Source organism: Phoca vitulina, unplaced genomic scaffold (genome assembly GCF_004348235.1).
Source record: "Phoca vitulina isolate PV1807 unplaced genomic scaffold, GSC_HSeal_1.0 scaffold49, whole genome shotgun sequence".
Taxonomy (NCBI): Eukaryota; Metazoa; Chordata; class Mammalia; order Carnivora; family Phocidae; genus Phoca; species Phoca vitulina.
Window position 1 is genome coordinate 11,681,990 of NW_022589752.1, and position 14,186 is coordinate 11,696,175.

General features: G+C 37.4%; 1 protein-coding gene across 1 annotated transcript in view; it reads right to left on the minus strand.

Annotated features, from left to right (window-relative positions):
- The window catches only part of ABCD2 (ATP binding cassette subfamily D member 2), a 67,600-nt gene that overhangs the window by 11,822 nt on the left and 41,592 nt on the right, over nucleotides 1–14,186 (minus strand). Inside the window, exons 7-8 of the mRNA XM_032432751.1 lie at nucleotides 11,484–11,629; nucleotides 133–217 (exon numbers count right to left, since the gene is read on the minus strand). Coding sequence (XP_032288642.1) covers nucleotides 133–217; nucleotides 11,484–11,629 — 231 coding nt within the window. The remainder of the gene's footprint in view (nucleotides 1–132; nucleotides 218–11,483; nucleotides 11,630–14,186) is intronic.

Genomic DNA, 14,186 nt, shown 5'->3' on the forward strand with positions numbered 1-14,186 from the left:
GCCTGTATCTCCCACTCTCTTTCACCCATTTTGCCTACCCCTCCATTCCCCAGGAAGATATTTTTAAACTAAAGATGAGGACATCGAATCCTGTCCAAAGATTTTTTTTAGTTACAACGATGGCATACTTACCTATGATAAAACATGCGAGCCATGCCCATTCTTTGCTTTTCCCCTCCTGACAGAACATCTTTCCAGTCCATAACAGCATCCCATCCTTAAAAACATATAACAATATATATTTTTATAAGGCATTTGTTTGTTACTGTTTTTACCCTGGACAATCGATTCCTGGCAAGTTTAAATTATTGATGCAAAGGACCTCGTATTTTACAGAACATATGCTTGGATAAACTAGAGGGCCTCATTTATAAGCATTTTGTTTTAGATTTCATATTTTTTTTTATTTTTTTAAAGATTTTATTCATTCATTTGACAGAGAGAGAGACAGTGAGAGAGGGAACACAAGCAGGGGGAGTGGGAGAGAGAGAAGCAGACTTCCTGCTGAGCAGAGAGCCCGATGTGGGGCTCCATCCCAGGACTCTGCGATCATGACCTGAGCCAAAGGCAGACACTTAACAACTGAGCTACCCAGGCACCCTGGATTTCATATTTTTTAATGGTAATAATTCCTTATACTGATAAAACATGTTCTAAGAATTCCAAATACGGACACTTTTAAAATTTGTTTGTTTCTGAATATCTCTAAAAAGTTGGTATACTTATGCTTATTTTGGAGGATGGTAGAAGAAAAGACCAACAATTTACACAGGCCTATTGCAAAGTCTACAAAGAGTAAGACAGAAACTAACTTAAATGGCTTCCATGTGCCTGGTACTTTATATGAGTTTTCTCATCATCTATTCCACAACCTTTTGAGCTAGATCTTACTGGTTGCATTTTATAAGGGGGTAAATTGAAATCCACAGAGTAGTCTAAGTTTGCACAGCTAGAGATCAGAGCTAAGATTTATATGTAGGTCTACCTTCACACCACCTCTCACAACATCTTAACTACTGACTTTCTGTTGGATATTTATATAAAAAGCAAGGCTTCTATTTTTAAAATCGGTTACATATATGCATACTGATGTAGAAATGTACTGGAATATTTTTTTATATGAAAAACCAAGCTGCAGAATTTTGTGTGTGTGTAGATATATACATGCATATACATTTATATAAATTATGATTGCATTTCTATAAACACACACACACCACAAACCCCTCCAGGAATGGAATGATGAGACTTTTACTTTCTCAGTTACACATTTTTATATTTGAAAATTTGATGATTTTTATTATTTTTATGGCTGTATTTTGTAACAAGAAAAGCTTATGCAAAAACAAAACCATGGGGCCTATGAGAGATAGGGCCATATCAAATATTTATCTGTGGGAATATCAGAAAATAGATCAGAGTAGGCAAAGTCTGATTTTCAAAGAGCAAAATGACTGCCAAAACTTAACACATACACTCAGGACAACAATTCCAAATCCCAAGTATTCAAGGCTTAATTCTCTCATTTGGAAAAAATTCAGGCTCTTTGCCCTATTCCTTATCCCTCAACTAAATTTTCACCTTTATTAAACTTTCTAAATAAACTTGGACAAAGGGAAAGAAAATAGGAAGTAGAGTCTTTGTTGTTTTTTGTGCACTAGATTGAAAAGATTTTCCCTATTTCTTAATAATACTCCCCAGTGGGTACCACTGTTCATTTTCTTGAGTGAAATTCCAGGAATTTTCTGTTCATTTAAAAACATATCCTTACAATTTTATACTAGGAAAAAAATCTCAAAATGTCATCTGGTTTAAAGTTCTTGCTTCTAGTGAAAACTGTTGAAATACAATTTTTCTCTATAACTGAATTTTATAGCATTTATGAAACATAAGCAAGGATTTGAAAAATAAGTTCAGATTGCTACAAAATGGAGAAATAGTCTGGGCTTAATTTTTTTTTTTCCCCTGCCAACTGAGAAAGCACAAGAGAAAAGTATTTGGGTCAAAGGAAACTTTAGCCTTACATATTTAAATAAAATCATGTCCTCTGTTCCACTAAACCCAAAAGTTTTAGTAGGCAATATTGCTTGATCATAGAACATATAAATCAAAACTCTGAGTTATAATTTCACCTCTGATGATGATTTAGTGAGCCGAGGCCAGCAAAGAAAACATTTTTCCTGCTTCCTTGAGATGTACATAATGCTCTAGTTCATGTTAACATTTGTTAACACTTTTACTCCTGTCTATTTCGTAACCTCTTTCATAGAATGAAACATACTTTTTATTTTTTTAATTTTTTTTAAATTTTATTTTATTATGTTATGTTAATCACCATTCATTACATCATTAGTTTTTGATGTAGTGTTCCATGATTCATTGTTTGCGTATAACACCCAGTGCTCCATGCAGTATGTGCCCTCCTTAATACCCATCACTGGGCTAACCCATCCCCCCCCCTCCCCTCTAGAACCCTCAGTTTGTTTCTCAGACTCCATAGTCTTTCATGGTTCGTCTCCCCCTCTGATTTCCTCCCCTTCATTTTTCCCTTCCTACTATCTTCTTTTTTCTAACATATAATGTATTATTTGTTTCAGAGGTACAGGTCTGTGATTCAGCAGTCTTACACAATTCACAGCGCTCACCACAGCACATACCCTTCTAATACTATGTTGAATAGCAGTGGTGATAGTGGACATCCCTGCCATGTTCCTGACCTTAGGGGGAAAGCTCTCAGTTTATCCCCATTGAGAATGATATCTGCTGTGGGTTTTTCATAGATGGCTTTTATGATATTGAGGTATGTACCCTCTCTGCCTATACTCTGAAGAGTTTTGATCAAGAAAGGATGCTGTACTTTGTCAAATGCTTTTTCTGCATCTCTTGAGAGGATCATATGGTTCTTGTTCTTTCTTTTATGAATGTATTTTATCACATTGATCGATTTGCGGATGTTGAACCAACCTTGCAGCCCAGGGATAAATCCCACTTGGTCGTGGTGAATAATCCTTTTAATGTACTGTGGGATCCTATTGGCTAGTATTTTGGTGAGAATTTTTGCATCTGTGTTCATCAAGGATATTGGTCTGTAATTCTTTTTGATGTGGAATTTGTCTGGTTTTGGGATCAAGGTAATGGTGGCCTCATAAAATGAGTTTGGAAGTTTTCCTTCCATTTCCATTTTTTGGAACAGTTTCAGAAGAATAGGTATTAATTCTTCTTTAAGTGTTTAGTAGAACTCCCCTGGGAAGCCGTCTGGCCCTGGGCTTTTGTTTGTTGGGAGATTTTTGATAACTGCTTCAATTTCCTTAGTAGTGATAGGTCTGTTCAGGTTTTCTATTTCTTCCTGGTTCAGTTTTGGTAGTTGATACATCTCTAGGAATGCATCCATTTCTTCCAGATTATCTAATTTGCTGGCATATAGTTGCTCATAATATGTTCTTATAATTGTTTGTATTTCTTTGGTGTTGGTTGTGATCTCTCCTCTTTCATTCATGATTTTGTTGATTTGGGTCATTTCTCTTTTCTTTTTGATAAGTCTGGCCAGGGGTTTATCAATCTTGTTAATTCTTTCAAAGAACCAGCTCCTAGTTTCATTGATCTGTTCTACTGTTCTTTGGTTTCTATTTCATTGATTTCTGCTCTGATCTTTATTATTTCTCTTCTCCTGCTGAGTTTAGGCTTTCTTTGCTGTTCTTTATCCAGCTCCTTTAGGTGTAGGGTTAGGTTGTGTATTTGAGACCTTTCCTGTTTCTTAAGAAAGGCTTGTATTGCTATATACTTTCCTCTTAGAACTGCCTTTGTTACATCCCAAAGATTTTGAACAGTTGTGTTTTCATTTTCATTTGTTTCCATGAATTTTTTTTAACTCTTCTTTAATTTCCTGGTTGACCCATTCATTCTTTAGTAGGATGCTCTTTAGCCTCCATGTATTTGAGTTCTTTCCGACTTTCCTCTTGTGATTGAGTTCTAGTATCAAAGCATTGTGGCCTGAAAATATGCAGGGAATGATCCCAATCTTTTGGTACCGGTTGAGACCTGATTTGTGACCCAGGATGTGATCTATTCTGGAGAATGCTCCATGGGCCCTAGAGAAGAATGTGTATTCTGTTGCTTTGGGATGGAATGTTCTGAATATATCTGTGAAGTCCATCTGGTCCAGTGTGTCATTTAAAGTCTTTATTTCCTTGTTGATCTTTTGCTTAGATGATCTGTCCATTTCAGTGAGGGGGGTGTTAAAGTCCCCTACTATTATTGTATTGTTGATGTGTTTCTTTGCTTTTGTTATTAATTGGCTTATATAATTGGCTGCTCCTGTGTTAGGGGCATAGATATTTACAATTGTTAGATCTTCTTGTTGGATAGACCCTTTAAGTAGGATATAATGTCCTTCCTCATCTCTTATTATAGTCTTTGGTTTAAAATCTAATTTGTCTGATACAAGGATTGCCACTCCAGCTTTCTTTTGGTGTCCATTAGCATGGTAAATAGTTTTCCGTCCCCTCACTTTGAATCTGGGTGTGTCTTTGGGTCTAAAATGAGTCTCTTGCAGACAGCATATTGATGGGTCTTGTTTTTTTTATCCAATCTGATAGCCTGTGTCTTTGGATTGGGGCATTTAGCCTATTTACATTCAGGGTAACTATCGAAAGATATGAATTTATTGCCACTGTATTGCCTGTAAGGTGACTGTTACTGTATATTGTCTCTGTTCCTTTCCGGTCTATGTTACTTTTAGGCTCTCTCTTTGCTTAGAGGACCCCTTTCATGTTTCATGTAGGGCTGGTTTCGTGTTTGCAAATTCCTTTAGTTTTTGTTTGTCCTGGAAGCTTTTTATGTCTCCTTCTATTTTCAATGACAGCCTAGCTGGATATAGTATTCTTGGCTGCATATTTTTCTCATTTAGTGCTCTGAATATATCATGCCAGTCCTTTCTGGCCTGCCAGGTCTCTGTGGATAGGTCTGTTGCCGATCTAATATTTCTACCATTGTAGGTTACAGATCTCTTCTCCCGAGCTGCTTTCAGGATTTTCTCTTTGTCTCTGAGACTTGTCAGTTTTACTATTAGATGTCGGGGTGTTGACCTATTTTTATTGATTTTGAGGGGGGTTCTCTGTGCCTCCTGGTTTTTGATGCCTGTTTCCTTCCCCAAATTAGGGAAGTTCTCTGCTATAGTTTGCTCCAATATACCTTCTGCCCCTCTCTCTCTTTCTTCTTCTTCTGGGATCCCAATTATTCTAATATTGTTTCATCTTATGCTATCACTTATCTCTCGAATTCTGCCCTCGTGATCCAGTAGTTGTTTATCTCTCTTTTTCTCAGCATCTTTATTTTCTATCATTTGGTCTTCTATATCACTAATTCTCTATTCTGCCTAATTTATTCTAGCAGTTAGAGCCTCCATTTTTTATTGCACCTCATTAATAGCCTTTTTAATTTTGACTTGGTTAGATTTTAGTTCTTTTATTTCTCCAGAAAGGGTTTCTCTAATATCTTCCATGCTTTTTTCAAGCCCAGCTAGTATCTTTAAAATCGTCATTCTGAACTCTAGTTCTGAGATATTACTGATTTCCGTATTGATTAGGTCCCTGGCAGTTGGTACTGCCTCTTGTTCTTTTTTTTGAGGTGATTTTTTCCATCTTGTCATTTTGTCCAGAGGAGAATAGATGAATGAGAGAACAAAATGCTAACAGGGTAAAACAACCCCAGAAAAATATACACTAAACAAATCAGAAGAGACCTGAAATCAGAGGAAAAGAAAGGTAAAGGAAGAAAAAAGAAAAGAAAAAGATAAAAAACAAACAAACAAAAAACAGAATATGAGCAAATATGATCAGGCTGCTGCATAGATCAGTGCCATGCACTAGATTTTGGGCGTATTTTGGTCGGTTAGAAGAAAGTGCCTCCCAAAATTTTAAAGAAAGAAAAACTTACACATGTACAAAAATAAGAGTTAATACAATGAAGGGATGGAATATGACTGTAAAGATGAAAATTATAAAAGATTTTATAAAAGGAATTGATAAGATAAGAAGTTGGTTGAAAAAAGAAAGAAGAGGATTTAAAAAAAAAGTGGGGGAGAGAATGTGATCAGGCAGGAGACTAGAACAAAGCCATACACTAGATATTTAGGATATATTTTGGTCTGTTAGAAGAAACTGTTTCCCAAAATTTTAAAGAGATAACAGCTTATATATATATATATATATATATATATATATACCAAAAATAAGGTTAACTACTATGAAGCGATAGAATATGACTCTAAAAATGAAAAATAAAAAAGAATTTTTAAAAAAGGGATTGATAAGATGTTGGTTGAAAAAGGGAAAAAGAAAAATCCAAAAAAAAAAAATAGAAAAAGAAATTTTATAAAATTAACTCTGAAAGACTAAAGAATCATGGGAAAAAAGCCATGAATTCTATGTACAGTATTCCCCTAGTGCTGGAGTTCTGCCATTCTCATTGATCGGTAAACTTGGTCTTGGCCGGCTGTGCTTGCTGATCTTCTGGGGGAGGGGCCTGTTGCTGTGGTTCTCAAATGTCTTTGCCGGAGACGGAATTGCCCTGCCCTTGCCGGTCCGGGCTAAGTAATCTGCTCAGGTTTGCTCTCGGGACCTTTTGTTCCTGCAAGCTTTCCATACAGCTTTGGAGGACAAGAGTGAAAATGGCAGCCTCCCAATCTCCGCCCTGGAGGAGCCAAAAACTTGGGGCCCCACTCCTCAGTGAGCCCCCAGAGAAAAGCAGTCAATCTCTCCCGTCTCACCAGTCTCCGGCTGCACTCCATGCTCACCTGGCCTGTGACTGAGCGTTTCTATCTCTGGCTCACAACCCCGTTTGGAGTCTCCAAACCCAGCAGATCCCGGCGGTGCACTCCCGTGCTGCTCCTGGGGTTGGGGGAAGGGGAGTCTCCCCAGATCTGCCTCTTGTTGGGTCCCTGCTGGAAGAGCGGTGGCCTGACTGTGCCGCAGATCATGGTTTATGGCAACTCCGAGCTGAGTACCCGTGCCTCGGCTCCGTCTCTGCAGCCGGCTTCCCTGCTCTGATACCTGGGAGCTCTGCCACACTCAGGCACCCCTGGTCTTTGTGTGACCCTGAGGGTCCTGAGACCACACTGTCCCAGCGAGGGTTCCACCCCCCGCTTAGCCACTGGAGTGACGTCCCTCAGCAGAGCCAACTTCTAAAAGTCCGATTTTGTGCTCTGCTGCTCTATCACTTGCCGGTAGCAGCTGACGGAGGCCCCCTCCCCCGCCATCTATCTTCCTGAATATGGCCTTGGATTCACTTCTCCGCATGTCCTACCTTCCAGAAAGTGGTCGCTTTTCTGTTCAGAGAGTTGCTGCTATTCTTTTCTTCAATCTCCTGTTGAGTTCGTAGGTGTTCAGAATGGTTTGATCCCTATCTAGATGAATTCCTGGGTCCAGATGGAATTTAGGTCTCCTACTCCTCCACCATCTTGCTCCTCCCCCCGGAAACATAGTTTTTAATTCCATCTTTAACTAAAGCAAAGCATTTCTCTAAGCAAAGTATTAGCTAGTCTAAATAGAACTTCAATAGGCTTCTTCTAAAGTATGTGATGTCCTTGCAAATTTAGGTGCTTTCCAGCTTTGCTTAAAAACATGAAACATGTTTCATGTTTTAAGGATTAAGTGAGTAGAGAGTAGGCTTCCTTGGAATTTTTTTTTATGTGTAAGGATATAACTGTTCTCATTCATGTCTAAGAAGCCAGTAGATAGCATAGCACAGTGGCAGGGCCTAGTATGGAACATTGACTTTCAAGTGAGATCTGTATTTGAATCCCTGTCCTAACACTTGTGGTAGGCCCCTGGGGAAGTTTCCAAACTTCTGAATTTCACCTGTGAAAGGGGGTTATTAAAACCCACATCATGAGACAGTTATAAATATTAAATAAGATGACAATGTACATTGCTTAATGTATTCTGCAAGGTAAGCACTCAGTAAATCATAACAATTACTGTTACATTATTAAGGTTGAAACATTCTTTAAAGAAGTTCTTAAACTTTTTGATGACTTTGAAAGAATAGAATGGCCCATGTTTATTGTAAATTTCTATTTAGATGATTGGATTTCAAATTTACCCAAAATAATTTCCCCAAGATTAACATGCAGCATTTATTCTGCCCTGGTGTTTTGAAACTGGGAAGGAGCTAACTATATGGAAAAAAAAAAAAGATGATCTGCTTTCCATATTTTTAGTATTTATGACTCGTGATTATCAATATCATAAAAATAAACAGAATAATACATCTCTTGTCTGCATCATTTGCTGATTATAAGAATCAAATGAAATAATATATATGAAATTTCCATACAAAAATCAAGTACTAATCATCACAAAAAGATAAAATATCATAGTATCAATATTATGAGTAGTAATATTGCCATTAGCTACTAATTCTTATGCATTTACTATGTGCCATTGTTCTAAATACTCTATAGAGAGTCTTTTTAAAAAAGTTTTTAATTCCAGTTAGTTCACATACAGTGTAATATTAGTTTCAGTTGTACATTATAGTGATTCAAGACTTCCATGCAACACCCAGTGCTCATCACAAGTGCACTCCTTACTCCCTGTCACCTATTAAATCCAACCTACCGCTCCCCTCCCCTCTGGGAATCATCAGTTTGTTCTCTGTAATAAAGAGTCAATTTCTTGGTTTGTCTCTCTCTCTTTTTCCCTTTGCTCATTGGTTTTGTTTCTTAAATTCCACATATGAGTGTAATCATACAGTATTTGTCTTTCTCTGACTGACTTATTTTGCTTAGCATAATACTCTCTAGCTCCATCCATGTCATTGCAATTGGCAAGATTTCATTCTTTTTTATGGCTGAGTAATATTACACTGTATATAGATACACCACCTCTTCTGTGCCCATTCATCAGTAGATGCACACTTGGGCTGCTGGCATATCTTGGCTATTATAAATAATGCTGCTATAAACACAGGGGTGCATCTATCCTTTCATATTAGTGCTTTTGTATTCTTTGGGTAAACTACCCTGTGATTGCTGGATCACAGGGTAGTTCTATTTTTAACTTTTTGAGGAAACTCCATACTGTTTCCCAGAGTGGCTTCACTGGTTTGGATTCCCACCAACAGTGCAAGAGGGTTTCTTTTTCTCCACATCCTCACCAATGATTGTTTTTTGTGTTGATTTTAGCCATTCTGGAAGGTGTGAGTTGATACCTCCTGGTGGTTCTGATTTGCATTTCCCTGATGGTAAGTGATGATGAACATGTTTTCATATGTCTCTTGGTCATCTGGATGTCTTATTTGAAGAAATATCTGTTCATGTCTTCTGTCTACAAAAGCTTTTTATTTTGATGTAGTCCCAATAGTTTATTTTTGCTTTTATTTCCCTTGCCTCAGGAGACATATCTGGAAAAAATGTTGCTATGGTCGATGTCAAAGAGGTTACTGCCTATGTTATCTTCTAGGATTTTTATGGTTTCAAGTCTCACATTTAGGTCTTTAATCCATTTTGAATTTATGTTTGTGTATGGTGTAAGAAAGTGGTCCAGTTTCATTCTTTTGCATATTGCCGTCCAGTTCTCCCAACACCGTTTGTTGAAGAGACTGTCTTTTTCCTATTGGATATTCTTTCTTGCTTTGTCAAAGATTAATTGACCACATAGTTGTGGGACTCTACAGAGAGTCTTATTTAATATTCACAGAATCCTTATTAGGTAGATAGTTATCCCCATTTTACAGTTGAAGATACAGACAACAGTGCTAATTAAGATTCTAGAACTCTGACTTCAAAGTTCACATTCTTAATCACTGTACTTCTGATAGGTAAATGGGCTAGGAAATGAAACATAAAACCTATGCAAAATTAAACCTAGAATTCTAGCTTGTTATTTCAATAGTTTTTCAAGGCTATCAAATTATGTGTAATCAAGTATTTGAAAGTATTACTATTAGAAAGAAGACATACAAATGGCCAACAGACACATGAAAAAATGTTCAACATCACTCGGCATCAGTGAAATACAAATCAAAACCACAATGAGACACCACCTCACACCAGTCAGAATGGCTAAAATTAACAAGTCAGGAAACAACAGATGTTGGTGAGGATGTGGAGAAAGGGGAAACCTCCTACACTGTTGGTGGGAATGCAAGCTGGTGCAGCCACTCTGGAAAACAGTATGGAGGTTCCTCAAAAAGTTGAAAATAGAGCTACTGTATGACCCAGCAATTGCACTACTGGGTACTTACCCCAAAGATACAAATGTAGTGATCTGAAGGGGTACGTGCACCCCAATGTTTATAGCAGCAATTTTCACAATAGCCAAACTATGGAAAGAGCCCAGACGTCCATCAACAGATGAATAGATAATGAAGATGTGGTGTATATATACAATGGACCACTACTCGGCCATCAAAAAAAAAAAAAAATAAAAATGAAGTCTTGCCATTTGCAATGACATGGATGAACCTCGAGGGTATTATGCTAAGTGAAATAAGTCAATCAGAGAAAGATAATTATCATATGATCTCACTCATATGTGGAATTTAAGAAACAAAACAGAAGATCATATGGGAAGAGAGGAAAAAATAAAACAAGATGAAATCAAAGAGGGAAAAAAACCATAAAAGACTCTCTCTTTTTTTTTTATTATGTTTAGTTAGCCAACATATAGTACACATCATTAGTTTTTGGTGTAGTATTCAATGATTAATTAGTTGCTTAGTCATAGGAAACAAACTGAGGGTTGCTGGAGGGAAGGGGTGCAGGGGGGGATGGGGTAACTGGGTGATGGACATTAAGGAGGGCACTGATGTAATGAGCACTAGGTATTATATAAGACTGATGAATCACTGGCCTCTACCTCTGAAACCAATAATACATTATATGTTAATTAATTGAATTTAAATAAAAAATTAATTTAAAAAGGTTTGACTATTAGAAAGTAATTCTTTTTTAAGCTCATATGTATAACTGTTAATTCTACTCTTTCAAAAATGTCTTATGAATAAAACACATACTATAGAAGTTTCTGTATTTTATCTAATTCTCTATGTGCTACTCGAAAAAGGAAAAAATGTATTGGTAAGACTGTGGGTCTGAAAACAAAAAAGTAATTCTGCGATACCTACTTCTCAAATTATTTAGTTTAATGTAAGCTGAGAACTCGACAGGATAATATTTCTGTCACAGACTTTACATACATCTAGATTGATGATGGCTTCAGGGACAATTGTATATTCAAATATGAAGGAAAAATTATTTTCAAATGCTAGCAGCAGACAATAAAAAGCCTAGTGTGCTGCAGGAAATATAACCCAAGCAGAAAAGAGGATGTCAATAATGGAAAAGCAATAAATGCTATAAAGTCTGTCTTTTGTGTTTATGTTCCAATAATAGCATACGTTCAAATTAAACCATGGACTATTTACCCAAGTTTCTTTTTTTGAAACAAAGTTAAATGCATTTTAAAAGTGATAGACTTTACCTCCTTCTCTTTGAACTATGTGATAGAGGTGGACATTGTGTAGAATACATTCCAGATCGTGGTCTGTATAGCCTTTATCATGCATGTCATCCACTGAGTCAGGATAGATGACTTGATCACGAAGACTTCCAAGAGACATGTATGGCCTATAAAACACCAAGCACACAAGAATCCTAGTACAGGGGCGCCTGGGTGGCTCAGTCGGTTAAGCGTCTGCCTTTGGCTCAGGTCATGATCTCCGGGTCCTGGGATCGAGCCCCACATCAGGCTTCCTGCTCAGTGGGGAGTCTGCTTCTCTCTCACTCTCTCTCTTTCCCTCTCTCTGCCCCTCCCCACTGCTTATTCTCTCTCCTTCTCTGTCAAATAAATAAATAAAATTAAAAAAAAAAAGAATCCTAGTACAAAGGCATTTTAGTTTACTCAGTGTGACATTCCCATGGCCTGAAAACTCCAGAGCAGACTTTAAATACCATATGTCTAGGATTACATTTATTACCTGGTGATGAGTATTTCTCTCTCAGGCATGACAGGATCATACTCTGTTATGTTCATGTAAAAATTTATTGAGACATAGCCACAAGAAAAAGTTGGATATTTTCAGTGCAGAAATACATACCCTGTTTCACTGTATTTTATAAACATTGCTTCTGCATTTCATCTAAAATTATTTGGTTTAAATATTATAAAATTTGAGGTTTTGACCCAGCGATGTGAACAAGCAAAACTTTTAAAAAATGCTGTTCATGAGGCACCTGGGTGACTCAGTAGGTTGAGCATGGACTCTTGCTTTCAGCTCAGGTTATGATCTCATGGGTGGTGGGATCCACCCGCGTCAGGCTCTGGGCTCGGGGAGCGGGGGGGAGTCTGCTTGTCCTTCTCCCCTCCTCTGCCCTTCCCCCCAACTTGTGTGTGGGAGCATGCTTGCGCTTGCTCTCCGTCTCTCTCTCTCTAGGATAAACAAATAAATAAAATCTTTAAAAAATAAATAAGTAATTAAGATGCCATTAATAATAAAATGAATGCAAATTAAAACTACACTGAGTTTCTTACTTTTCAAATTGGTAAAAGTTCAAAAATTTGACAACTCAGTTAGCAAATATAGAGAAACAGGATTGGTGAAAATGCGAAAATTTACAACCTTTTGGAGGGGATTTGGCAAAGCATCATATATTTTGGCCTTTGACCCACTTCTTGCAATTTACTCTAAAGATATAACTTCCAGGGGCGCCTGGGTGGCTCAGATGGTTAGGCGTCTGCTTTCGGCTCAGGTCATGATTCCAGGGTCCTGGGATCGAGCCCCACGTCGGGCTCCTGGCTCAGCAGGAAGCCTGCTTCTCCCTCTCCCTCTGTCTCCCCCCCTGCTCATGCTCTCTCTCTCCTGTACCTCTGTGTCTCAAATGAATAAATAAAATCTTTAAAATATATATATATATATATATATATATATAACTTCCAAAAATAACAACAATAGGAGTGTGTAAGATCCATTGCATCATTATCTGTAATTGCAAAATATTGAAAACAATCTAAATGTCCATCAAAAGGAGACTGAATAAACTATAGCACCTACACTATGGAGCTGTAAAACAGGATGTGGACGTTCTCTATAGAGTGATTTTCCATAATATACTTTTAAGTTGAAAAGCAAAGTGCAGAAGTAGATGTCTAGCAGGGTTTCTCAGCAGCAGCATTATGGATATATGGAACTAGTCCTTCTTTGTAGTTGAGGGCTATCTTACTTATTGTAGATGTTTAGCAGCATACCTGGTCTCCACCCACCAGATGCTCCTACAGTAGTGACTCCGCCCCCAATAAAAAGTCTCCAGATATTGCCCCCTACAGGACAAAACCATCTCCATTTGAGAACCACTAATATACAGCATACTACCTTTATACAAAATGAAAGCAAAATAAGTAAGTATACATTTATCTGCTTACATTTATAAAAGGAAACACCGTAAACCAGAAATTAATAAAACTGGCCACATACTGGAGATTGGAAAAACAAGGCAGAATGGATAGGGGAGGGAGTGACCTCTCTAAGTGTCCTTTCTATATAGTTTTCACTTTTAGAATAATGTTAAATGTTATCATTCAAAAAAATAACATGACACCAATAACCAGCAAAGGTAGAAACCTTAAAATTAAATACAAACAGAAACAAATGAACTGAATGGTGTATCCAATGAATAACAACCACCTAAAAGGGGGAGGAGGTGCTGGTCCAAGTAACTTGAAACTGGCCACCCAATTTCAGTTGAAGACCAAGAGAACCACAAAGAAATCTTGAACCTTATTTGGCAAGTTTCTTGTTGGTAATGATATAGGTGTAGCAATTCTGAAACTATTTTACCTATCTTGCAGGACTGACCAAAGAAGTAAACATTTTACTGTTAGGAGCCAGGGTGCTCCCTCTGAAGAAAGAAGATACAAACATGGCAGGTGAGAAGGCAAGAAAAACTATAATACTTCATTTGAATTCGAGTGTCAGTATGAATTCATGCTTTAAAAAAAAATCTATTTCCTATTCTGTCTACACTCAGTATATCCTGACATTATCCTCTGAGAAGGACCCAACATCATTTAGGTAGTGTAGTGGGTTGAACTGTGGACCCAAGAAGATATGCCTGAGTCCTAAACCCCACGTACATGTGAATTTGACCTTATTTGGGGGGGAAAAAAAAGGTCTTTGCAGATGTAACT